Raw genomic sequence first — 27,301 nt, forward strand, 5'->3', positions numbered from 1 at the left:
GCCGAGAGCCCAGGGCCCCACTCCTCAGTGCGCCCTCAGAGAACAGCGCCCAGTTACTCCCGTCTGCCTGACCTCCGGCCGCGCTCCGAGCTCTCCGAGCCTGCGACCAGTTCAAGGTAACACCGAGCTGTGAGCTTACTGTCGGCTCTGTCTCTGTAGCCGGCTTTCCCGTTCCAATACCCGCAAGGTCTGCGACACTCAGACACCCCTGATCCTTCTGTGACCCTGCGGGACCTGAGGCCACGCTGACCCCGCGTGGGCTTCGCCCCGGTTTAGCCTCTGGAGCGATGTCCCTCAGCGGAACAGACTTTTAAAAGTCCTGATTTTGTGCGCCGTTGCTCCGCCGCTTGCCGGGAGCCGGCCCCTCCCCCGGGGTCTATCTTCCCGTCGCTTTGGATTCACTTCTCCGCCAGTCCTACTTTTCAGAAAGTGGTTGTTTTTCTGTTTCCAGAATTGCTGTTCTTCTTCTCTTCGATCTGCCGATGGATTTTCAGGTGTTTGCAATCTTTAGATAAGCTATCTAGCTGATCTCCGGCTAGCTGAAGCAGTCTCAGCCTGCTACTTCTCCGCCATCTTGACTCCTCCCTCCGCTATAGCAGCTTCTTAATCTATATGGTTTTGAATCACAAGTCCTTTCAACAAATTCATTTATTCATTCAACAAATATTTAGTGAATGTCTGTATCTCAGGCACTATTTCAGGTGCTAAACATACAGCAGTAAACAAAATAAGCAACATCCCTGCTTTCATGAAGCTTACAGTATATAGAGAGAAGAGATAAAAATAATACAAATACTGAGTGACGCCTGCTATGGGAAGTATAAAACTTCCCATAGTGAGCAGAATAGGGAGTTCCAGTGTAAGGTTGTAAGAGTTGCTATTTTATTTACTACTCTTTTTTTTTTTTTTTAAGATTTATTTATTTTAGAGGGGGGAGCAGGTGGAGGGAATTTCAAGCAGACTCTCTGCTGAGCGTGGAACCCAAGACAGGGCTCAAGCCCTTGACCCTGCGACCATGACCTGAGCCGAAATCAAGAGTTGGCCACTTAACCGACTGAGCCACCCAGGTTCCCTGAGAGCTATTTTATATGTTGTTGGGGGAAAGCTTCTCTCACTAGAGAAGCAAGCCCTGTAGATGTCTGGTAAGAAAGCATTCAGGGTTAGGGGGTGTGGAAGAGGAAGTACAAGGCTCTGAAACATATATAGGTTTATTGTTTTTGACATAACTGTGCGGCAGCTACGGCTCATTCTGGTAGGAGATTAAGTCAAATCATGTAATGCCTAGAGAGAATTTAACAGTCTGGGTTTTCTTCAAATGAGATGGGAGGCTGTTGTAGAGTTTTCATGTGGGGTAATTTTGGTTGATGTGTGGATTTAATGGTCTTGGATAGAAGCAGGGAGACCAATTAAAAGGCCGTTGAAGTAATCCAGTTGAAATATGATGCTTGCTTAGATGAGAGTGGTAGCAGTGGAAGTGGTAAGAATTGGTTTGATCCTGGATATATTTTGAGAGTAGATCTGATAGTATTTGCTAATGGTTTAGATGTGGACATAAGAGAGAATCAAAAGATTTGGGCTAAGATTTTGATAGTAGAGATGCTGTTAACTGAAAGGAGTGAAAATGTAGGTAATATTATTTTGTTTTGTCTGTTGGGAGTTGGGGATTTACTGTGGAATCAGTCAGTTTGGACACATTAAGTTTGAGATGCATATTTAATATCCAAGTTGAAATAGCAAGTATATAATCAGATATATTGGAGTTAAAGAGAGACCCAAGTAAGACACCTAAATTTGGAAGTTGTCGAGGTATAGATGGTTTTTAAAGCCAGAAGAATCAATTAGATCACCCAAGAAGTGGCTATAGGAGAAAAAGTCCTCCGACTGAACCCTGGGGCACTTCAGAATTTGGAGGTTGGAGAGATGAGGAGGAATCAGCAAAGGAGACAGTGGAACATAACAGATACTGTAAAAGGAAAGTCAGGAATGTCTGAAGTTAGCTGGGGGGTTGAAAGTACAACAGGGAGAGAACAGTTAATTACCTATGTCAAATACTGTTTGATAAGTGATAAATTTGGTAAGTCAAACGCTGTTTGATAAGATGAGAATTGACTTCATTAGTTACTAAATCAGGGCCTATCATACCAATCAAATAATTGCCTAGGCAAAATGAGTTTCTCAAGAAAAACCCTTCCCAGCACTTGCCAGTTATGTATCTGCTAAATTTAGACTTTGCTAGGGAGTCTGGGTCGTCAGTCAGTTAAGTGTCCAACTCAGTTTTCAGCTCAGGTCATGATCTCACCGTGGTGAGATCGAGTCCTCTGTCCGGCTCCACACAGAGTCTGCTTAAGATTCTCCCTCTCTCTCTCCCTCTCTTCCCTTTCTCTTTTTCTCTCTCAAATAAATAAGTAATAAATAAAATCTTTTTTAAAAATTTAGACTCTGCCAATTAGAAAATTTAAAATGTTAGTCTGAGTTTTCATATTATAACTGTACATTATGTACAGTTCTTAATATTCTTTAATATTACCATATTAAGAAAGGATTTCAAAGACATATTTTTGTTTTAGTGCATCATTTATCAGTATTGTGGGAAACCAGTAGAATCCATTCATAGACTCTGATTATGAAAATTGGGTAATTCCTCATATCCAAGCCAGAGGAAAAAAGGACTTTTGGAAGTGTTTCTTAGCATTCTGTTTTTTTAACTGTTAAAACAGAGTGTGGATATTTATTTTATTATTTATTTTTTATATTTATATTTATTACTGTTAAGTTCCAGTTAGAAGCTAATTTGCATTTGGGTCGACTAATATGAGTGTTTAACATAAATTTAAATAGCAGAAAATTTCCTTTACCTCACCCTGATTGAAATCCAAGAGCCTTGCTTACCTAACTAACCTTGAAATCAAAGGAAAATTAATAGGCAAGTGAACGATTCATTTTTACTGACCATTAGCCAGGCTCATCATGATTGTATTAGACATCAGTTTTTACATAATAGACAGATTTTTTAGTCATCTTAATTCTGTTCTTTAGAATTATTTTTCTGAGGTATCAGTAGCTTAGGAATTTGAAAATTGAATTTTGGTATCTGCCTGCTGCTTAGTTCTAGAATAATGGAAGTATTTTGTATTTGACAGCAAATCTTGCTGAGTTTGCTGCTGGTTATACATCATTATAGAATGCCACAACAGCGTTCTCTATATAGTAGAGAAAAAATAGTTTAAGATGTGAGTTAAAGGACACCCTTATGCTGACTGCCCTGTGGTGTGAGATTTTTTATGAAGATTTTCTCTTTTATTCAAATGTTGCCAAGGATTTGAAGCGTTCATTACCAGCTGGACTTGGTCTCTCAGAAACCCAGATTACATCTCATGGCTTTGACAGTACCAAAGAGGGGGTTATTGAAGCAGGAGCATTTCAAGGTAAGAGCCCACACATTTTTAAAGATGGCTGGGGTGGAGGATGGGAGAAGTACATCAAAAGCTACCTTTAATAATAAAGCATAATAAAGTCCTTTGATTCTGTGATAAAACACTGATTTTATAAGCATAATTTTTTTCTCTTCAATTTAAATAATTTTAAGAATTGTTTTAGGAGTCTTCTTTATATAAATAGATCAATGTGCATTATTTCACTGATTATTAAAGAATTGGTTTTAAAATACTAAAGTAAAAACTGAAAAATTCTATCAAAAATGCAGATTTAAATTATTTAAGCTTTTAACTACAAAATTTGTAACTATTAAGTCAGTATTATTTTATATACATACATATTTCCTATTTCAAAGCAAAAGAAAAACAACTTTTATTTTTCCTATTAGACATTCCATGTAAGAAGCCTCCCAAAACCACCCTCAGATCAGTAATTTGCTGAGAGTACTCACAGGACTCAGTATATAGTCATATTTATGACGATGATTATTATAGGGAAAGTATAGCAAACACAATTAGCAAGGGCCAAGGATGCCTGAGGCCGTCTGGCAAAACTAGGCATAACTTGCAAGGGTCTTCTCCCATAGGATATTAGAAAGCAGTCATTGATTATGCTTAATTCCCCCAACAGACTGTGACAACATGCCATGAACTATTGTGAACCAGGGAAGCTTGTTGGAGCCTCCGTGCCCAGGGTCTTTATTGGAGATTGCTTGTGTAGGCACCCTCTGCCTAGCATGTACCAACATTCCAGACTCCCCAAAGGAAAACAGGCATTTAGCATAAACCACATTGTTTGTATAAACAGTTTAGGAGGATTGAACCAGTCTTACCGCTCTAGGAATGGAGGGAATCTTCCCAAAATTTAAGTTTCCAACCAAGATGCCAACCAAGGGTCAATTGTGTAAGACGGTCTCTTTAAAGATAAACAGACCTGCTAAGTTAACTCTTTTCTGCACACATTTCATATATAGTTCTATCTTTAATGTAAGGAAAAGTTGTGTCCTTTTTAATACTCTTGCATATAATAACCTTTTTCAAGTGTTTTTTCATTTTCATGTGAGTGGAAGTAAAACCATGTAAACATTTGGATATAAAAAATGAATTGTTTTCTTTCTTTAGCTATAGTTAAAATAGTGGTTGTATTTGATGTTTGATGAAGTATATTAATTTTAACACTTCATTATAATTTCATAATATTAAAAAAATCTCTGTGCCTTTCTAATCCTTAGCCCTCTTGTAGATAATAGTAGTCTTTATTTTTATTATACTAATAGTCAATACTTGATTCAGAACAACTTCTATTTTGAAATATATTTTTTCCTAAATTGGCCCTACAAATAAGTGTTTAAAATAATCCAGAATAACAACCTCTGCTTTAGGCTGTAAAATGAATGGGCTATCTAGTGACATCATTTTTCCCCCTTTTCATTCTTAGGTTCAGAAAAATAAAACGGCAGAAAGGTAGCTTACATGTCAATATCTCACTAATCATTTTGTAGCATTCTGGCTAGCATATCTTCTCTTGGGGATAACTTTGATTTTGAAAGTGCCTTAAATTATGAGTGCTTAAAGGATAAAAGGCGTGCATAATATGACACCATTTTTGGATCAGTCACCAATTTTCAAATTTAAATGTCAATAGAGAATGTAAAAAATGCTTTTACTATTAAGATGTGTTAAATATTCTCAATGATTATTTAACTGACATTTGGTTTAATCTTTTTCCCCTTAAGTAGAGTAGTAGTATATAATGATTAAAACCAACTGACCATTTAAACTGTTGTGTATAAGCATGGAAATGCTGATCAGTTTCACTTGCTTATTGATATAGCCTAGTCTTTCAACGTGGAATAAAAAATGTTTCATGAGTAATTTATGTCTCTTTGAATTGGCTTTATATAATTTTTTAACATAAGCTATTGTTGATCAGTATATTAAAAAGAATCATTCTGCCTTATGCAGATTATTTATTAGAAAGGTGTAGTTTTTGGTTGTTTTGTTTTGTTTTTTTCAAAAAGTTGTACTTGTTTTAAGTGTCTTTGTTTTAAAACATTTACAGATAAATTGGAATGAACATGAGAAAAAGCATATGATTAAAATTTTGAAGTTGGTCGTATGAAAAAAAACTTAAATGAGTTGGGGCTGTTTTAGGTCTCTGAAAAAATGACTGAATAATAACTTAATAATGATTTTATTACTTAAACAGTTGCTTCAAAAAACATTAACCATTTACTTTTCCATCTCTAGAACATATTTAGGAGAACTTATACTTAAGTTTGGCCTACCAACAAGAAGTATCAAAATCTACTAATTCCATATACTGGAATCTACTACTTCCATATAGTAGAAATCATGAATAAATCAAAGCTCGTTAGAATGAAGTATACTTGATATCTGAGTTTTATTTTAGTGGGATATTGATCATTACCTACGTATATTCATATTCCTGAATTCCTAAATTATTAAGGTGAAATGGAGCTAATTCCTCAAATTTAGTCAATAAGCAAGACTTTCAATTTTTAAGAATTATTTTTTATTGAGTATTAGTGAATGATTTTAGTAACTAATTTAGCCTACATTAGTGGTTTAAGGGGTTTAAGACACAGAGAAAGAGTAATTACCATAAAGGAAAAGAAAAAGGCTGAAGTACCGAGTTACCAGGGCACCATGTCTTTTGCTCTTTTAGTTTGGAAGATTCTGTATTATTTGTTACATATATTGTACACATCTCCTTCTGTGTCATGAGATTAGTCCTTATGCAGCATTAATAAACAATAATAACTAGAACAACAGAACTTTGTTCCTGGGATCATCAAAAAGTAGAATTATAGTATTTTTTTTTAACATTTACCTATGTAACAGAATCCCTTATGCCTTGGATAGTAGTGATAATCTTTGTTTAAAATGGTGATTAGATTGGATAACCTATTAAAATGCCTTCTAACACAATAAGTAACTGTTTTCTGTGTTGAATTTAATAATTAAGATTTTAGGGTGTGAATTCAGCATCTGAGTCTCTGATAAGCTGTTTTAACCCCTCTGGGTTTTATTTCTCCTATAGTTTAAGTCAGGCTTAGTTGATTTCTGTCATCCCTTCTAGTTTTAAATTCAACAGATTTAAAGAGATAAATATTTCTCACTTTGAAAGGTAGTGCCAGTCTATTTAGGTCTATTGTATGTTTGGATTTTAATGTTAGGTCTAGTTCAAATTAGTTTTCATATTACTAAAACTGATGACTATTTCTCCATCAGAACTGAGTATATCTGGGATGTAACCAATTATTACGAATTCTAAGTAAAGATATTTGATCTTGATTTCTATCCTATTAGAACATTTAAATTATGAATTTGATTCATTATATGATTTCTAGGGAACTGGGAGAGAGTGTAGTTGAAATAAAAATATCTTACAGACTTGAAAATATTCTCAGCTAAATGTGGAAGGATATTAAGTTTTTCAACTTTTAATTATCATCCCTTAAAGATGTACAGACTTCAGAATTTAAAATAAAGAAAGCAATTGAAGTTATGTGGCTTTCTTTGGTTTAATGCCAGACATTAGAACAATGTTGGATAGTCAGTTTTCTCACTTTGTAGATAACTAAGCCTCAGGGATGTTAATTAATTTGCTAGGATATTCCTGATACTATGTGGCACATAGAGCCAGAATTTCAAATACAGAGTTAAGAATTTAAAATTCAGTTGTGTTTCATTCAAAAATTGTTTTTTCCTGTGATTCTCAAACTTAGTTGAGTTTTAGAATAATTTTGAGTGGCCTTTTAAATACCACAAATGCCTAATGTACTGCATGGTGTCTATAGTTAATAAATACTGTATGTATACTTGAAATTTGCTAATAGAATAGATCTCAAGTATCCACGGAAAAATAACCAAAAGAAGTGATGGATATATTAGTTTGTATACATACGTGAAAACATCCCACTGTATACTTGAAATGTATACATTTTTTTGTTTAATATATAGATGTATAGATTTTTTGTTTAATAAATAAAAACAATTTTTTGTTTAATAAATAAAAACAATAAATAAAAACAACATCTATAGATGTATAGATTTTTTTGTTTAATAAATAAAAACAATTGAATAAAAAAGGTAAAACTGTAAAAAATATGAACAAAAACCTACAGATACCCCTGGATGATCAGTAGATCTTATGCAGCGTCCCAGCTATGTTTTAAAAGCTTCATTCATATGATTAAGTAGAATATGCTATTGCACTCTACATCATCAGTTCTCAAACTTCAGAATACATACAGATCACCTAAGCATCTTGTGAAAATGCAGATCCTAATTCAGTAGGTCTAGGACTGGACCTGAGTTTTTGCATTTTTAATGAGCTCTCGGGAAATTCCTGTTATAGGTCCTCTGCATCCACACTAGGAGTAGCAGTGATCTACACTTTGTGCTGTTGCCTTTATGATGAGAAGTTTTGGACTACAATTTCTGTGAACACTGTGACTAGTTCACAATTTGTGAATTCTAAGTTTGATGCATTATTACATACCTTGTTTATCTACTTAAAGAGCTTTCCTTTGAATGTAGGAGTAGCAGGTTATAAAATATTTACTTAAACTTTAAAACGTTCAGCTATGGAACTTTAATCACATTCTGTTAATCCATTTGGAAATAGCAGAGTCCAGGTAAAGTCGTGTTTAGATGTGTCCTTGCCAAGTTTCTTCTTATAGTTACATGTGTTTTGTTTGGTTTCAACACTTCCATGAAAAGTTTATGCAAGAACTCCACCTGGTCGCATCCATTTATTTTTAGTCCCTTCCTGCAAGAAAGCAAATATATTAATTCCAGTTTTTAACCCAATTTTTTAAATATTTTAAGGGCAGTGTCAGTAAACCAAGATTCAAAATGTGTGGCATGTAGAAAAGAAAGAGGATTTTCACAGTTAAATGTCTACCCTTTCCAGGTTCCCCGGCACCACCATTGCCATCTGTTATGTCTCCTAGCAGGGTTGCAGCTAGTCGACTGGCTCAACAAGGAAGTGATTTAATTGTTCCTGCAGGTATTCACTGCACTGATTGGATAAAACCCTCTTGCTACTTCTGAAACTAAACTAATTCCCTCAGTTTCGTAATCCCTTGCTTTATATTCATAGGTGTGTGTAATTCTGCCTTTTCTTGGTGGCTGCTTCTTTTTTTTAACAATAATGGAAATAATCTTTCTAGGCATACCTATTTTTCTGGGCTTTCAGTGTTATTAACTATGTATCTTAAACATGAAGTGTAATTCACTTTGAGATTAAAAAACATTGTAAAATTGGATTCATTTTACATCATGCTTTCTCAACTTTGGAAAAATGTAGAGTAACTTACTTGATCCTCTCAGCTTTGCAGCTCTGCTCTCTTGTTTTCAGTTAAACAAAAAAAGAGCCTTCAACAGTTGGCTTGTTCATTATTTGGAATGGGTCAAGTGGAAAATGTTGTGTCTTCCTATTTTCAACTACAGTTTACAGATAGCTTGCAGATTGCAGCAAAATGATATGTAATTTACCAATTATGCAGTGAAAAGTACTTGGGGGAAATGTATTTCTTTGCATTGAATTTGCTCTATACTTTAATATTACTGACCTATAAAAACAGGAAAAATTTGAACAACACATTTCTTTTTAACATATGAAATGTTAACATTCTGTATTTTGTTTCTATGACAATTTTATAAATCTTAAATGTATTTGATTTTAATATACCATTCTTGATCTTAGGCTTGTGGTAAAGTTGTGGCAAAGGCTGGTCTGACTGTAGGAGTAAGTGAGAAGAGAAATTTTTGCTCTGACTTTAAAAGCCATTTTTTAGGACTTTTTCTCCTCTCCTTATTTCATTGTTGTTTTCAAATTATTATGAAGTCTTTACTCTTAAGTCATTAGTCTCATAAGCACTTAACTCTTTTCTTCTATGAAAAATATTTTACTATAGAAACAATATATAAAGTTGCTTTTATGTCATAATTTCCTAATTGTTGGAGCAATACATTGTCAGGGCTTTATACTGCCTTTATTAATTATGGCTTTTTGCAGGAGGGTGGGTGGTCTTGGAAAAAAAAAAAAAAAGGAGGTACAGTGTAGGTCTTGTTTTAGCCTAGCCTTTCATACTGGTGGTAAGGTATTTTTAATGACTATTTGAAATTTGAATTACATTTTTAAATCCTCCAAAATTATAGTAACCTCTTGTTGCTCTGTTCTACATCATATGATGAAAGGAGATCACTGTGAAGAGTACATAACCTTTCCAGATTTTTACTGACACAGTTTTTTTAAGGGTCATTAGGTTGTAAGAGTAATTGTGGAAATTTTGTTTTCTAGAAGTAAAGAGCTTATTTAGAAGAGAAGGCTGGTTGCAGCATTTTTTTTTTTTTAAGATGATAGACAAACCACAAAGCATTTGTGTTTAATTGGCAGAAATATTTTTTAAGCATTTGAAAATTGTCCTCAATTATTCCAGAAAGTTCTAGTCCTTCACTTTGTGGAAACCTTTTTAAGTGTATAAGTAGTTTAATTTGAATAGCATCAGTGGTTTGGGTTTTTTTCCCTTCTTGTCTTTATCTAGTTTGTGTTTTGTCTTCTGTTATGATCATGCAGGTGGCCAGAGAACACAAACCAAAAGTGGACCAGTTATTCTAGCAGATGAAATAAAAAATCCTGCAATGGAAAAGTTAGAGCTTGTTAGAAAATGGAGTCTAAACACCTATAAGGTTTGTATTTTTTTAATGTTTCCACCCTGACTAGCTCTAAGAATTTTCATTCTTATGCAAATTGTATGTTGTGCAAATTATTTGCAATTATATGAAATTATAGGAGAGAATAATGCCATCTAACTATAAAAATACAATTAGAAAGTGAAGTATTTTGTCTTATTGATCTTTGAATAAATGTAGTTTCAAAAGTCAGTAGCAAAAGAGTAAAAAGGCTACAGAAATGCTTATTAATTCATAGAACATAATTGAAGAAGAAATATATTACCTTGGAATATGTTTACCTGTAGAACTGCTATAGACTTGTCTATCCCTACCTCCTCTTCTTGATACCTTACAGCAACTGAATGTCAGAGTTATAGTCATTTTTCAGAGTTGGAATTCTCTGATCTTATTGTAATAATTAAGCATTAACTGTACAGACAGCACCACATTGCAAAGAGTTAAACTTCAACAATGTATTGATGTTGTTAGTTGCATTGCTTCAGAATAATTGGTGACTATTCTTTTGTATGGCCTCTGTAAAACAAATAAGCAAATTATTTAAGCCATAGTATTTTTGATGTATTACAAATAGCTCAAGCCACAGAGCCACTTAGGACCTTTGAATCCTAACAGGGACAAAACAGTTTAAATAACAGTTAGGGGCGCCTCGGTGGTTCAGACAGTTAAGTGTCCATCTCTTGATTTCAGCTCAGGTCATGATCTTGGGGTGGTGAGATAGAGTCTCACGTCAGGCTCTGAGCTCTATGCACAGTCTGCTTGAGATTCTCTCTCTCCTTCTCCCTCTGCTCCAACCCCGGTCACAATCATGCTCTCTCTCTCAGATAAATAAATAATCTTTTTAAAAAATAGTTTAAAGAACATTGATGTGGGCGAAAACCCTAGCTACTCAAGTTAGAGCATTGGCCATAACAGTCTACATTTGTGAATTGTTTGTGGATGTAGTAGTTTATAACGCAGCAATGGTCTGTATTTTTATACAGAGCACATGTCTGTGTCTTCTCAAGAGTAATACAGAAGTAAATTTATTTTTTCAGTTAATACTTTCAGAATATCTGAAATCATCTACAAAAGTACAGGTTTTCTTAACATGATAAAAGTGCCCTGAAACATGCTCATGAATCTTTCCCAAAATTGTTTTCCTCATGCCACTGTAGCCCTGAGAAATGCCAATGATAGTTGTTAAAAAATGGTGCCAGTGTAGACTGTTCTCATTCAGGACATTGTATTTAATTATTGCTCCTTTTGTTATCAAGGATCTGGATTCTTTTATTCCATGAATTGTCTCTCCCTTTGTATTCCCTCATATCACAACAGTTCACCCATATATTCAGATTTCTACTTCATCTTCTCATTGATGCCACATATCTATTATCATTAAGTGGACTCTGGCTCCTTAATATTTTACTTTATCCCTTTTTCTCCGTTCCTTTTTCACAGCCATTGTCCATGTCTTTGTTACTCTCACATTACTGAAATAGCTTCCTGATAAAATCTCTTAGACTGCATATTCTGCAGTCTAGCTTGCCTATGCTAGCTTGCATATTCTTGCTGCATATTCTGCAGCAAGGTTCACCCTTGCTTTAAAGTGTTCATTTGATCTCTTTTGTCTTAGAATGGCATGGATCTGACCCACCTACCTTCCCAACATTTTCCCCTATTGCTCCTCTTTCCCACCAGTGACCCATACCAAATTATCCAGAGATATCCTAAACAAACTATGGTATCTCATACATCTATAACTTTGTTCATGTGACTATATTTGCCTACTACTTGGAATTTCTTTTTGCTCCCTTTCATTTCACATATTTGTCTTTCATACCAAACTGAGCTTCATTCATTTATTTATTAAATGTATTTATTCAACCATTCCTTTGTTCATTTATTCATGAAATTTGCTTCTAACTAGTAACATTCTCTGATCACACATTGAAACCTAAAGAATGCAGTCCTTAGCTGTCTCAGTTGATAGAACATGCGACTCTTAATCTTGGGATTGTGAGTTCGAGCCCCACATTGGCTGTAGGTACTACTTTTTTAAAAAATTAATTAGTGGGGTGCCTGGGTGGATCAGTCATTAAGTGTCTGCCTTCAGCTCAGGTTATGATCTCAGGGTCCTGGGATCGAGTCCTGTATCCGGCTCCCTGCTCTGCAGGAGGCCTGCTTCTCTCCCTCTCACTCCCCCTGTCTGATCTCCTCTCTGGATGTCTCTTTATCTCTGTCAAATAAATAAATAAAAATCTTAAAAATAGATAAATAAAAATAAATAATTAATTAGGGACTCCTGGGTGGCTCAGTCAGTTAAGTGTCTGCTTCAGCTCAGGTCAGGGTTGTAGGATGGAGCCCCATGTCAGGCTCCCTGCTCAGTGGGGAGTCTGCTTCTCCCTTTCTCTCTACCTCTCCCCCCTCTCATTTTTTCTGTCTCTCTCTCTCAAATAAATAAATAAAATCTTTTTTAAAAATAATTAATTAATTAATAAAAATAACTACCACCTTAAAAAAGTATAGGCCTTATTTCTGAACCAAGTCTTACTATTACAAATTACAGAATGTAAGATTTTGTTCATTTGAGCCTTCCTCTTGTGTCCCTTAGTTCATGTTTCCCTTGTTCTCTCCTTTTTTCCTATATACTTATTATCTGTTCCCTTTTTTTTGGCTACTTCTACAGTAATCTGAGTCGAATCATTTTTTTCTAAAGATTTTATTTATTTATTTGGCAGACAGAGATCACAAGTACGCAGAGAGGCAGCCAGAGAGAGAGGAGGTAGCAGGCTCCCTGCTGAGCAGAGAGCCCGATGCAGGGCTTGATCCCAGGACCTTGGGATCATGACCTGAACTGAAGGCAGAGGCTTTAACCCACTGAGCCAACCAGGCACCCCAAGTTGAATCATTATTAAGATTCCATATTTATCTCTTATATGGTAACATACCACATCCAGCCTTTTTGTAAGTTTGTGTTAATGAAATTGACCAGCCTTTAAAAGGTAGCACAGGTGGCATAATACTATATGAAGGAGTTATCATTCTCCTCAGAATGATTATTTTTAACTGAAAATTTTTTTCATCACAGCTTAACTGGGATGTTGCAACTAAAAGAAGAGGGACACCTGGCTGTCTCAGTCAGTAAAGCTTACGACTCTTGATTTTTTGGTTCTGAGTTCAACCCCTGTATTGGATCTAGAGCTTACTTTAAAAAAAAAAAAAAAAAATCAGGCATACCTGGTGATTTAGTGGCCTGCTCTTGATTTTGGCTGAAGTCATGATCTTGGGGTCCTGGGATTGGGCCTCCCATTGGACTCTGCACTCAGTGGGGAGTCTGCTTAGGATTCTTTCTCTCTCCTCTCCCTTTGCCCCTCCTCCCTCTTGTATGCACTCTCGTTCCCTCTCTCTCTCAAAAAAAAAATCTTTTTTTTTTTTTAAGATTTTATTTATTTATTAGACAGAGATCACAAGTAGGCAGAGAGAGAGGAAGGGAAGCAGGCTCCCTGCTGAGCAGAGAGCCCAATGTGGGGCTTGATCCCAGGACCCTGGGACCATGACCTGAGCCGAAGGCAAAGGCTTTACCCCACTGAGCCACCCAGGCGCCCAATAAATAAATAAATTTAAAAAAAAAATTTTTTTAAGTGTATTTATATTTAAAAAAACATAACAGAAAAGAAAGAGTGTTCTAACTTAGAGAATTTTAATGGAGTTTATAGCCAGTGTGTCTGGGCTGGCATATGCTTCCGAACCTAAACAAACTCAGTGTAATGACTTTATTGGGTCTTCTTGACTCTGTTCTTATGACTTTTTTACCTTTTCATTCCAAATTATGAACTCTATAGGACATTCATTGTCATTTGGATAATCTTTCAAGTGTAGATTTTGATTTGGTTGATGTAGATCTCTACTTGTTACCATTTTACTGTTGAACAACTTGGTTCTTCTAGCTACAACTTTGATCTTCCTTTTCTTGGATTTCAGTTCCTGCATGGTTTTCGGCCTTTAATCTCTCTCTGTTTCTGTTCTCTAACAAACACTAAATAATTTGGAGGATGATTGATGAACATGTTTCAGGCCACTTTTATCATCTTAAAAAAACCTATGCTTTTTGTAGATGATTTTAAATCATATTTTAGAAGTATTAACTGAAAGAATAAATTCACTTCGTATTACTCTTGAGAAGAGGTACGTGCTCTGTATAAAAATATAAACAATTCCTGATTTACAAGCTACTACACCCATGAACAATTCACAAAATATAGAGAGTGTAGTGGCCAATGCTCTGACTTGAGCAGCTAAGGTTTTCATCCACTTAACTGTTCTTTAAATTCTACTGTCTTGTCCCTGTTAAGATTCAAAGGTACTAAGTGTGTTTGTGGCTCGAGCTATTTGTAATGCATCAGTCACTTAAAGGCTTTTCCTTACAGAGACTGTTTAGCACTTCTTTATTGGTTGTTAATTTTGGCTCTAAAAACAGGCGGTGATTTAAACCAAATATATAATTGGAGCAATTTTAAGTTTAGGGTCTGACATATAAGTAAGTAGTATTTTTATATATTATTTTAATTGACCTGATTTTATTCATAAATTTTAAATCCAAAAATTTTTTTTTTTTTCTTAAGATTTTATTTACTTATTTGACAGACAGAGATCATAAGTGGGCAGAGAGGCAGGCAGAGACAGAGAGGGGGAAGCAGGCTCCCCGCCAGGCAAAGAGCCTGATGCAGGGCTCCATCCCCCAGGACCCTGGGATCATGACCCAAGCTGGAGGCAGAGGTTTTAACCCACTGAGCCACCCAGGCACTTATTTATTTATTTTCTTATTGAGTCTCATCCACAGGAATTCTCACACCCAAAATTTAAAAAAATTATTAAAAAATTTTTTTAAGATTTTATTTTTTATTTCTTTGACAGAAGAGAAGACACACACAAAGAGAACACAAGCAGGGGAAGCAGCAAAGGGAGAGGGAGAAGCAGGCTTTTTCTCCCCTGAGCAGGGAGCCTGATGTGGGGGTCAATCCCAGGACCCTGGGATCATGACCTTTGCAGAAGGTAGACATTTAACCAACTGAGCCACCCAGGTGCCACTTAAAAATTTTTTTGAGAAGAATAGAGTAGGGGCACCTGTTTGGCTCTGTCAGTGGTTCATGCAACTCTTGATCTCTGGGTTGTAAGTTTGAGCCCCACGTTGAGTGTAGAGATTACTTAAAAAAATAGATAGATTTATATGTATTGACAGGAAAAAAAATCTCAAGGTATTTGGTAATAGGAAAATGACCTATGGGTTGTATGTATAGCATACCACAGTCTCATTTTTACTTGAAAAGTATATGAGTGTAGAGGTTTAAGGAAGAGTGTAGACTATCCATCAAACTGTTAACAGTTTTGTTTTATTTAGTGGGATTAAAGGAAGGAAGAGGAAATTCACCTTTTATTTCATTCTTATTTTAATTTTTGGAATAGATATCAGTTCTGTAACCAAAACTGTGAAAGACAAGATAAAAGAGCAGATTTGCAAATTTAAAAAATTGCAATATTTTTCACTTCTTTAGAATATTTTTGTTAACTTTAAATGCTGAAGAGTATATTAATGCCCTATATGGTTACTCTAAAAATATATTGTTGAGTAGTGAAGTTGCTTATAATTTTTTATTGCTAACAAAAATTTCCTGTATCATTTCTGGGGCAAGACAGAATAACATAATTTAATACTGTTCTTTCTGGATAGAAGTAAAAGAATTCAGGAATCTCTTACCTCTACCTCTTTCTCTTCTTTCCTCCTTCTCTCCCTCTGTCTCTTCATTTCTTCCCTTTTCTCTCTCCCCACCTTCCCTACCACCTCCTCTTACCTCTTTCTCCTTCCTTTCTTCCTGTCATTCCTCCTACTCACACACATACACACAGCTATTTAAGAGGAAGATAGAAGGAAAAAAAGCATTTGAAAACAACAGGAGAGTAGAGTTTTGATATGCTTATTATTCCTATATTAACAGCCCACTCGTGTTCTTAAATCAATGCTAAGTATTTCAGTTGTTGTAAATAATCTACGCAAGTATAAACCTGAAATACGGTTATGTGAGGGAGCTCAACCAATAGATATAAATTAGCTAAGTCTTAAAACTTCCTCTGATTAATAATAGTTATTGGGTATGTCTGGTAAGTTTATTTTGAATCTTGGCGAACTTCTTAAGTGGGGTGACAGTTTTCAGTTTTTTAAGGGTAACTTGTTTGAAGCAAAAAATGGTATATGCCAAATGCTGTAGCATTTGTACTTTGGATTGCTATATTATTCCTTTCTCTTTTGTTCTTTTTTTTTCTTCCTAAACAAAGTGCATCTTTCCACTTTTAGTGCACTCGACAAATTATTTCTGAGAAGCTAGGCCGTGGATCAAGAACTGTGGACCTTGAACTTGAAGCCCAGATTGATATATTAAGAGATAACAAGAAAAAATATGAAAATATTTTAAGACTGGCTCAGACATTGTCAACCCAGCTTTTCCAGATGGTGCATACCCAAAGGCAACTTGGAGATGCATTTGCTGACCTGAGTTTGAAGTCATTAGAACTCCATGTAAGGTTATTTTAAATAACTTTTGGAAAGTGTGGAGGAGGAGAATGGCAATAGTATTCTAAGATGTAATTTGTTACATTTCTGATTTGCTTAACTCTTAATAAATTTGGAATTGGTATTCTTTTAAAATATTTCATGTAATTTTTAAGAAGGCCCAAATGTCTAGAGATGTCAGCTAGAGGTTTCAGGGGAAGGGAACTTAGAGGAACGAAAAGGAAAGTATTCAGCCTGCCTTAGTCTAGGTACCTATTGAAAATCTCTTCTCTATTCTCAAAGTGTCTTGAGCAAATAGTAACTTGCTTGACTGGATTCATGATCTTTTACTGAAATCATTAATATAAATTGTGAGTTTTTAAAAATTAAGAATTTTAGGGGCACCTGGGTGGCTAAGTGGGTTAAGCCTCTGCCTTTGGCTCAGGTCATGATCTCAGGGTCCTGGGATCGAGCCCCACATCGGGCTCTCTGCTCGACAGGGAGCCTGCTTCCCCCCACCTCTCTCTACCTGCCTCTCTGCCTACTTGTGATCTTTGTCAAATAAATAAATAAAATCTTTTAAAAATTAAAAAATAAAAATTAAGAATTTTAGAATAATTATAAAATTTTTTTGCATATATCTCTAAAGTCTTCAGCAAAGCATTCCTAAGAATTTCTTATGTTACCTTAAGTGACTTCTTTGATCACTTTTTTTTCCCCCTACTCTGGAGCCAAAAAGGTTAAATCCCTTGCCTACAGACTTTCTAACTTGAAGAGTTAGATAATTTAGAGCATTAAATTATTTGATAATATCTATAATCTTGGAAAAGAAAGTTTGGCTAGAGATAGCAATCTATCTCATAATAGTGAGGAATACTTAGATTCAATTCTAACTGAGTCACTAAATAGACAAAAAGAATTAATCTAATATTTGGGAAGCTGATTAGTTTAACAGCTGTCCACAATTTCAGTGTAACGAGCTGGGTGCCTTATAGTCTTTGTATCATGTAATTTACCTAATAGTACTGCAAGAAATATTAATGCTATTTTATAGATGAGGAAACTGAAACCAAGAAAGGTTAGGTAGTATTCGTAAGATCACAAAACAAATAAAAGGTAGAGCTGTGGAGCACCTAGGTAGCTCAGTAGGTTAAATGTCTAGCTAGGCTCAGGTCATGATCCTGTTCAGAGTCCTGGTATTGAGCTGGTGTCCTCTGCACTCTCAGCTGGGAGACTGTGTGTCCCTCATCCTCCCCCACTGGTCCTTTCCCTGCTCATGCATGTGCCTGTATGTGTTCTCTCTCTCTCTCAAATAAATAAATGCATAAAATATTTTTTTTTTTTTTTTTTTTTTTTTAAGGTAGAGCAAGATGCCTGGGTGGCTCAGTCGGTTAAGCATATGCCTTCCGGCTCAGGTCATGTCCTGGGATTGAATCCTGCATCAGGTTCCTTGCTCGGCTGGGACCCTGCTTCTCCTTCTGCCTGCTGCTCCCCCTGCTTGTGCATACTCTGGCTCTCTATCTCTTTGACAAATAATAAAATCTTGAAAAAAAAAATGAAGAAAAAAAGGTGGAGCTGAAAGTCATATATATGTACACTTTATGTTTTATATATATAAACATACACATATTTGTTTTGTTTTCATAGCCAAGGACATATACAGACAGTGAGGCCAGGAGAGGGTGGCTCCCGGTGGGGCTTGCCTGTCTGTGTGCTTGGGGTGGAGCTACAGCAGGCCTGTCTATTTCTCCATGATCTCTTCCTATCTCTTTAAGTGGAATCTTTTTTTTTTTTTAAGATTTTATTTATTCATTTGACAGAGAGAACACAAGTTGGCATAGAGGCAGGCAGAGAGAGAGGAAGGGAAGCAGGCTCCCTGCTGAGCAGAGAGCTGGAAGCGGGACTCAATCCCAGGACCCTGAGATCTTGACCTGAGCTGAAGGCAGAGGCTTAACCCACTGAGCCACCCAGGCACCCCTTTGTGGAATCTCTAGAGAGAAAAATCCCCACAGTATGGAAAGAGGTAGCCAGAGCATAGGGTTTCTGGGGAAGTGTTAGAGCAGTGTTATCAGTGATGCTGTACTCAGTAGACCCTGTTAATTATAATAGTTAATACACATTGGGGATTTACTATATGCCAGATACTATTCTAAGTGGTTTAGATATGTATTAGCTCATTTATTGCTCAGTATTAGCTAGTAGGTACTTTTGTTAGCTTTTTCTAGATGTCAAATCCTTTTTTTTTTTTTTTTTAACAGAACTGGTGGTTAATCCTCAGTATTCAAGTCTGTTAGACCCAGTTTTAATTTTTGAGTTTCTTATTTGATCATCTCTAATCCTTTGTAAGGATTGATAATTCATGAGTTTTTTACAATGAAAAAATTATTAATTGTTTTAACAGAATAAAACTTTTTTAAAAAGGTATTTTATTTATTTGAGAGAGAGAGCAGAGTGAGTCAGAGAGAACATGAGTGGGAAGGGGCAGAGGGAGAGGGAGAAGCAGGCTTCCCCTCTGAGCAAGGAGCTGGACACAGGGTTTGATCCCAGAACCCCAGATCATGACCTGAGCCAATGGCAGACACTTAACTGACTGAGCCACCCAGGTGCCCCAGAATACAAGTTTCTATCTTGCAACTGCCATATGGGTCCATTGGAAATCAAGGACATGGTATGGGATCTTAATGATCTTAAAACAATTTGCTATTTCATCATCTTAGAAATTATTTCATTACTTATCTTTTATTTCCAACCATGTTAAAAGTTACTAAGATGATAGCAAAACAAAAGAATGATGGCATTGCCTTAAAAAATAATGTAATAGATAAATATCTTTGTAGTATTTTTTTTAATGTTTATGCAGCATAGTTGAAAATTTCGAATTTTTCATTTTTTTGCCCATATAATGGCAAAGAGAAGACAATACCAGAGGAAGAAATTTCATAGTTATTAGACAAAATCAGAAGATGACTGCAGAGAGACAGCAGCATTAACTCAACAATGATGGCAAAATAGATAATACAAGTGAAATCCCAGTCTGAGTCTTCTGATGACAATATCCTAAATGAATTTTCTTAAATTCAAGAGTCAGTGGATTTTTAAGGACAAAAAAGAAATATGGTGCTGTATTAGTTAAGTTCTGTAGGCAAAGAACCAACAGGATATGTAGATATACAGAAAGATGTATTTTAAGAAATTGGTTCATAGGATTTTAGAGTCTTGGTACATGTAAAACCTGTGAAATAAGTTGGCAGACTGGAGAGACTCAAGGAAGAGTTGCGGCTTAAGTGCAAAGGCGGTCTTTTAGCAGAATGCCTTGTTGTTCCAGGGAATTCAGTCTTCGTTCTGTTAAGGTCTTCAATTGATTGGATGAGGTCCATTGCTATTGTGGAGGGCAGTCTGCTTTACTCACACTCCAATTCAAATATTAATCTCCTTCAAAAAAAAACATACCTGCACTGAAATATCCAGAATTATGTTTGACCAAAATCTGGACATCATGGCCTCGGCAAGTTGACATGTAAAATTAATCATCACGGGTATTTTTATCTAGTTAGTCATAGCTCATGTCTATCTAGTAGACATGAGCCCATCATTTAACATTTTTCTTTTTTTTTTTTTTTAAAGATTCTGCATATTCATTTATTAGCACACATGAGAGCACACAAATGCACACACAAGTAGAGGGAGGGACAGAGGGAGAGGAACAAGCAGACTCCACATTCACTGCAGAGCCTGACTCAGGGTTTGATCCCTTGACCCTGAGATCATGACCTGAGCCAAAATCCAGAGTCAGATACTTAACCAGCTGAGCCACCAAGGTGCCCCCATGCAACATTTTTCACTAAGAATTTAGACTATCCTATTTTGCTAAAAAGACATACTATATTCTTTTATGATGACTTATGTATCAAAATACACTTCATGTAATTTGTTAGTGAATAAATGCTAAAGGCAAATGTATATGCAGATGTGATTTGAAGGAAATAAATAATGTAAGAAATAGAAAATTTATTGGATTGGACATACTCATATAAACATACTCATGTTTATAAATATGAAAATCATGGTAAGCTAGAACCTGTTGGAGACTGTTTGAAATTTGGAATCAGTACTTATAGGATGGATATTTTTTAAATCAGTATATTCCAGAAAATCAAAACCAATATGAGATATGTACATAATACACACACACTTATTTTAAGGACTTGACTCCCATGATTGTGGGACTTGGCAAGCTATGAACTATGAATGGTAGGTCAGTAGTCTAGAAACTGAGGCCAGATTTCTAATGTTCCAGTGTTAAGGAAGAATTCTTCTCTAAGAAATCTCAGCCTTTTTGCTCTGAAGGTCTGTCTTCAGCTGATTGAATGAAGTCCACCCACATTCTGGAGGATAATCTCTTTAAAATCAACTTCAAATCATACATTCTGGAGGTTAATCTCTTTAAAGTCAACTTTAAGTCATATCTGTAATGTTTGTTATCGCAAATTTTAATTAGCAACATTTAGATTGGTATTTGACCAAACAACTGGCCACAGTTAGTCCAATCAAGTTGACACATAAAATTAACCATCGCACTCTACTCTTTTTAGCAGCGCTTATAAACATATCCTTAAACCATACTTAATCTCCATCCAAATAAAGGCAATAGCGAAGTCTTAGCTTCACCTAACATGACATGATTCTCCTGCATGCTACCAAAGACAGACTAGCCATTTCCCCAGAAACAGGTGCAGAGTCCTTGAGTGACGTTTACTTTTTCCCTTTGTATCCTATACTTTTCCCCTTGGTCTCCTATAAGTTAAGTACTATGATGTAAAGTTAATAGTATATCTTATGTTGTATGCTAAGGGGATAAGAGAGGGAAGAAAACAAAGTTATGCTTTATACATACACATATTGATAACAAAATAAATATTCATAACAATTGTAGTCTTCATTTCTTTTTTTTTTTTAATTTATTTATTTCACAGAGAGAGAGAGATCACAAATAGGCATAGAGGCAGGCAGAGAGATGGGGGAAGCAGGCTCCCCGCTGAGCAGAGAGCCCGATGTGGGGCTCGATCCCAGGACCCTGAGATCATGACCTGAGCCGAAGGCAGAGGCTTAACCCACTGAGCCACCCAGGCACCCTGTAGTCTTCATTTCTACAGATGGTCACAGAGTCTTAGCTTCTTCTACTACCCATTCCATATTGTATTGGCTCTCAGCTAATACCTCAGCCTGTCAGTTCGTTGCCTCATGGGGTGACACAGACCTTTATTTCTGAAGCATCCAGGCAATTAGTAGTCCTGGCTGAAATGGGTTGTCATTTTTCACTTATATTAATCACAGGGCACGGTGTAGGTAGGAGTACTAGAAGATGCCCTAAGAGGTTGCCTACATTCTAGGTATATTCTTGTAGCAGTCCAGTTTCCTTTTTGTTGGTCATCAGGCTCAATCACACAAGCCAGCAAAGTAACTCTTCCTTGCCTATTGATTTCTTTTTGAGAAAAAGTTGATAGCACAGTGATGAAGAGCTGGTGTCCACTTTCTCCTACCTTATGACATACTAACAGACTCACTGACAATACTTAGCACAGGTATGGCACATAGAGGCACTGAATAAAATATGATGGTTATGATAGCTGTTTTGGGATTGTGGCATTGGGAGTTGAAAAAAAATTTAAACATTAGTTCAATTCTTTCATTTTCTAGAGGAAAAAAACAGTATCCAGCAGAAGAAAAAACAAATCTCCTGAACCTTTTTTGAATGCCTATAATCTGTCAGAAACTTTAAGCAAGTTATCTCATTACACTTCCTGTCAAACTTGTAAGAGAATTATCTTCATATTACTACTAAGAAATTGACATACGAAGAATTTAACAAAACTGATAATTCCAGTCAGTAGCAGAATCAAAATGTGAACTGCCAAACTCTTTGAATCCTCTCATTTTTACCATTTTATCACATGCCTCTGACTCCGAGTTCTGTTAAAGCATGGCACTTTACCTCATTAAATTGTTTTTTCTCAATTTAGAAAGTCACATCTACATCAAGATAAAAGCTCACATAGCCCATAATATTGTCAATTATCAGTTATTGCTCTGTATTTAAATTAACCCACTTGTTATTAAGTAATAATTTATAGTACTAAAACTGGATGTTTTAGATCTAGTCAGATGTTTCTGTTATTTGCTCCTACTGTGTACATGTAAGGGGAAATAGTGGTCATTTACATCTGGTAAATGTTGTAAATGAGGTAGGAGCAGCTAAAGAGAAAAAAATTCAAATGTTTTGAGACTTTTCTCCCTCTATATAAATCAAGCAAGTGTTAAGATTAAGGAAATTGTATTGGCCTTCCCTGTTTAGTGGCAGATTAGAACCAAAATGTATAAACCCTTTAATTACTTTGTATTTAGTTTATTTGTAATTGCTAAGGCAGTTTATAATGTATAAAATGTCCCTGTCCAACCGAAAATACCGAAACAACTTATCAACTAAATGAAGTTTATGAATCATGATTTATTTATTTTCAGTGCCAAAAAAGCATATTTATTTGTGTTTCTTATAATGCATTTACATATGTATATTCATTTCTTTCTAGTGTCCCAGTTGTTTTGTATCTTTTACTTAATATATCTCTTGTACCTTACTATAAAAAATAAAAGCTTTTTTATTCTAGCCAGTTAAGTTTAAATTAATACATTAAAATCTTAAGTTTTATATTTTTTTCACAGAAGTACAAGTGGGATTTACATCCATGAAACAGAACAGTGGCAGTTTAATCTTCCTGTTTGCTTTTTTCATTGTAAATATAGTATTCCAAATTCAGCTACACAGCTTTTCAGTCTGCTGCTGTTTCATCTTACTATGTTACAGGGGGTTTTTTGTTGTTGTTTTTTATCAAAAGATTAGCTAGCCTTCTAGGTTGCATTCTTTCTATGGCTAATTAGGACTTGTGGCATTTTCAGTGTTAATAATGTGAAATTGTGGATATTTAAAATTTTTAGAAGTGGACAGTGTTGGGGCACCTGGGTTACTCATTTGGTTGAGCGACCAGCTCTTGATATTAGCTCAGTTCATGATCAGGGTCCTGGGATGAAAGCCTCAGGTCAGGCTCCGTGCTCAGCATGCAGTCAGCTTGAGATTCTCTCTCCCCTTCTTCCTCTACCCCTCACCTGACTTGTGCACGCGTGCACACTCTCTCTCAAATACATAAATCATCTTTGGTTTTTTTTTTTAAAGATTGCATATTTATTTGAGAGAGATCGAGCAAAAGAGAGTGTGAGTAGAGGGGAGGGGCAGAGGGAGAAGGAGAAGCAGACTCCTGCTGAGCAGGGAGCCTGATGCAGGCAGCAGGGAGCCTGATCCCAGGATTTGGAATCATGACCCGAGCTGAAGGCAGACACTCAACTGACTGAGCCACCCAGGCGCCCCTCAAATACATAAATCTTTAAAAAAAGAGAGAGAGCGTTACATGGACATCTCTTAAATGGAAAATGCTTTTAGCACAATAAAGATAATTTTACTTTCCTGCTATTTATTTATATTGGATATTTTATCACCTAGAAATTATATCTATAGCACTAGCATTAAACTTGCATTTCCTAAGATTTCATTTCATACTACATTTTTACCATCTGAAATTAAGAAGTATTTCATAAAAAACTTCAGAATTGTCAAATTGAATAATACATTCTACAATAAGCTATGATCAAATCTTTTATTTGTTCCGATGCATCCTGATAATGTTAAAGCTTTCCAGTCTTTCACTATTGGAAGTTTATAGTTAGTACTTACCATTTCTGAAAGAGTCACATGTAACATTTTCTAGGCCAAGACTCAGTTTATTCAGAGCAAATGAACTTGAACTGGTGTTGAGTGATCCTTCCCCAGCTGTGCACTTACATAGACCTGAGCTTGGGAGTCAACTAGTCACTGAGTTCACAAAGAAATGTGCATTGTTAATATTTATACACCAAGGAGATTATGTCAAAACACAAAAATTGCAGTCTGTCTTATGTCTGAAAGTTTTAGTCAATTGTTAACCTAATTTGGTTGTGAAAGTTACAGTTTCTCTGATTAATAATCTGCTATATTTTTCTTCTTAACATCTGTGCTTACAGTATAGTAAAAACAAAACATGGAAATGAAAATATTCTTTCTAGTACAAAGTAGTTTAACTTTTTAAAATTATTTAATTCTAGCTATACATCTGAGCTGATGACAACTTTGGTTTACTGAACTTTTTTGGTAATTATATAGCTAGCTGTGATTTAGATTTGCTTATTTAAACATTAAAAGAAGAAAACTTCTATAGAAGTTAGAAGTTGAAGAAAACTTCTAATATTTTAAATATTTTCTAAATCAAATATTTTCCCATTAATGATATATTTGAGTTTTTATTTTTGTCACATTCACTAATAAGTGGATATGTTAAGGTGATTTTTTTGTTTTAGGAAGAATTTGGCTATAACGCAGATACCCAGAAGCTACTGGCTAAAAACGGAGAGACTCTTCTTGGAGCCATTAATTTTTTCATTGCCAGTGTGAACACTTTGGTGAATAAAACAATTGAAGATACATTAATGACTGTGAAACAATACGAAAGTGCCAGGTAGGTATAAATTTTCATTATATTGTCTCTTTGCAGATGGTACATAATTCGGTTAAGGTTTTAAGTTGCATATGCTAGGAATCAGCTCTGGCTAATATGGGCAGAAAAAGAATACAGTAGAAGGTTGTAGGATAGCCCATAGAACTAAAGAGAAAGGCAGGCGAACAGATTCTGGAAATAAGCAGGAATCAAAATCAAGATAATGCATCAGAAGAATCTAATTAGGACCCCGAAGCTGGGTACCTCTGGTACTTGATGTTGCCACAGCTACCATAAGTCATTTCCAAAAGACCCCTGAATATTTTGCTTTATTGCCTAGAGAGTGTCTCACTGAGCCCTGGTCATGGGCCCCTGGTCATGGGCCCACCCCTGCCTGTTAGAGAATAGGGAGGTAGAGGATCTCCTAGTTCCAGCTTCATTAGAAAAGAATAAGGCCTTGTGTTCTACTAGGTACTAGATGCCCTCTATAATCTGGCCTTAAGCTTCTCTTCATTCTTATTCCTGCTGCTTCCCAGCAGAAGCACTACAATAGCCACACTTACAGCTTCACTCTATTCAGTACACAAGCTCATTTCTGCTTCCATGGTTTTGTTTATGTTGTGGATACCAACATCCCAGTCTTCCACTTATCTAGGTTATAATCAGCTTCAAACTCTTTCATAGTTTACCTTTTGTATATACTCATAGCTGTTTATAATGCAGTGTTTTCATACATTTTATACACACACACACTCATCATTAATTTCTCTATCTCATAACCATCCTGTTAGGTAAGCTAATACATTTCAGCAGATCAGCAATAGCATTTCCAACTTTTGATTCCAGGTCCAATTTTTCTCCCATTCATTCTATTCTAATTTACTTTTTTTTTCCTCTCAGTACTTGAAATTCTAATTTCTGTTATATTTTTTATAGCATAGTTTAAAGGTAAGTACAGACTATACCTTTTAGAAGTATTACTTTATGTTTTTGCCCCTTAACCTAGTTTAATGATGTGAGAAAATGGCTATGAAAACTCTAAACTCATCTAGTTTTTGAGTGCTTCACATATTACCTTAAGCTTCACATAAGTAAAAACCCCAAAACCCTTGGAAAGTTAATCTTTTCACAAGAAGGGATGGTTCTCTGTTATTCTGTGTTTGTAATTTTAGCATTCACATGTAATTTTTAATGACTTGGAAATGGAGATCAAGATAAATATCTGTGGTTATTTGGTAGGAGAAGGGAGGAGATGGGGCTGTGTGCCCTGTTTAGGTTTGAGACTTGGTTTTTTACTTTTCTGTATTGTTTGAATTATTTACCAACACAGTACTAAAATCAGAAGGTGGAAAAAAATAAACAGAAGGAATTCATCAAAATAGGCTTTCCCCCAGTAACATTGAAGGAATTTCTCAGTAAGATACCCTTTAGTAGGAATCCCTTTACTAACACTCTTAGTAATTGTTTCTCATCTCTATTTAAAATCTTTTCATGGACATTGTCTGTATTTTTCAAAAGAATAATCTGTGTACTTTTTATTTTTATAAATTTTATTTCATTCTTTTCCAAATCTGTTCCTTATTTGTGACATCCTAATTTGTAATAAGTACTCTTTTCCTTTTATCTTTCTTTTAAGCATTATTATTTTCCAGTCTTTCAGATTATTTTCATATTTATGGGTTTTGAAGATGAAAATTCTTTTGTTCCCAAATTACCCCCACCACCTCCTAGTCAAGAATTACTTGAATTTAGTTTCTGTTTCTATACTTTGTAATTGTCCACCTTTTCTGAAAATACTTCTAGTACCTAAAATATATTTTTGATTAGTATGTTTTAAAGAATGTTTTATTTTAGCATATAATATCTTTCTTTTTGGCCATCATTTCTAAGGTGCTTTTAAAAATATTAACCGATGGGGCGCCTGGGTGGCTCAGTGGGTTAAGCCTCTGCCTTCAGCTCAGGTCATGATCTCAGGGTCCTGGGATCGAGCCCTGCATCAGGCTCTCTGCTCAGCGGGGCGTCTGCTTCCCCCTCTC

At 35.6% G+C, this 27,301-nt stretch overlaps 1 protein-coding gene across 6 annotated transcripts in view; it reads left to right on the forward strand.

The window, feature by feature from the left end:
* ARFIP1 (ADP ribosylation factor interacting protein 1) overlaps nucleotides 1–27,301 on the forward strand; it is a 108,850-nt gene that overhangs the window by 51,209 nt on the left and 30,340 nt on the right. For 3 of the 6 annotated variants that reach the window (XM_032332534.1, XM_032332535.1, XM_032332536.1), the window contains exons 3-7: nucleotides 3,317–3,425; nucleotides 8,377–8,472; nucleotides 10,045–10,157; nucleotides 16,492–16,713; nucleotides 25,129–25,286. In XM_032332534.1, coding sequence (XP_032188425.1) covers nucleotides 3,317–3,425; nucleotides 8,377–8,472; nucleotides 10,045–10,157; nucleotides 16,492–16,713; nucleotides 25,129–25,286 — 698 coding nt within the window. The remainder of the gene's footprint in view (nucleotides 1–3,316; nucleotides 3,426–8,376; nucleotides 8,473–10,044; nucleotides 10,158–16,491; nucleotides 16,714–25,128; nucleotides 25,287–27,301) is intronic. The other 3 variants (XM_032332538.1, XM_032332537.1, XM_032332539.1) reach the window with 3 other exon arrangements.

Source organism: Mustela erminea, chromosome 2, assembly GCF_009829155.1.
Source record: "Mustela erminea isolate mMusErm1 chromosome 2, mMusErm1.Pri, whole genome shotgun sequence".
Classification (NCBI taxonomy): Eukaryota; Metazoa; Chordata; class Mammalia; order Carnivora; family Mustelidae; genus Mustela; species Mustela erminea.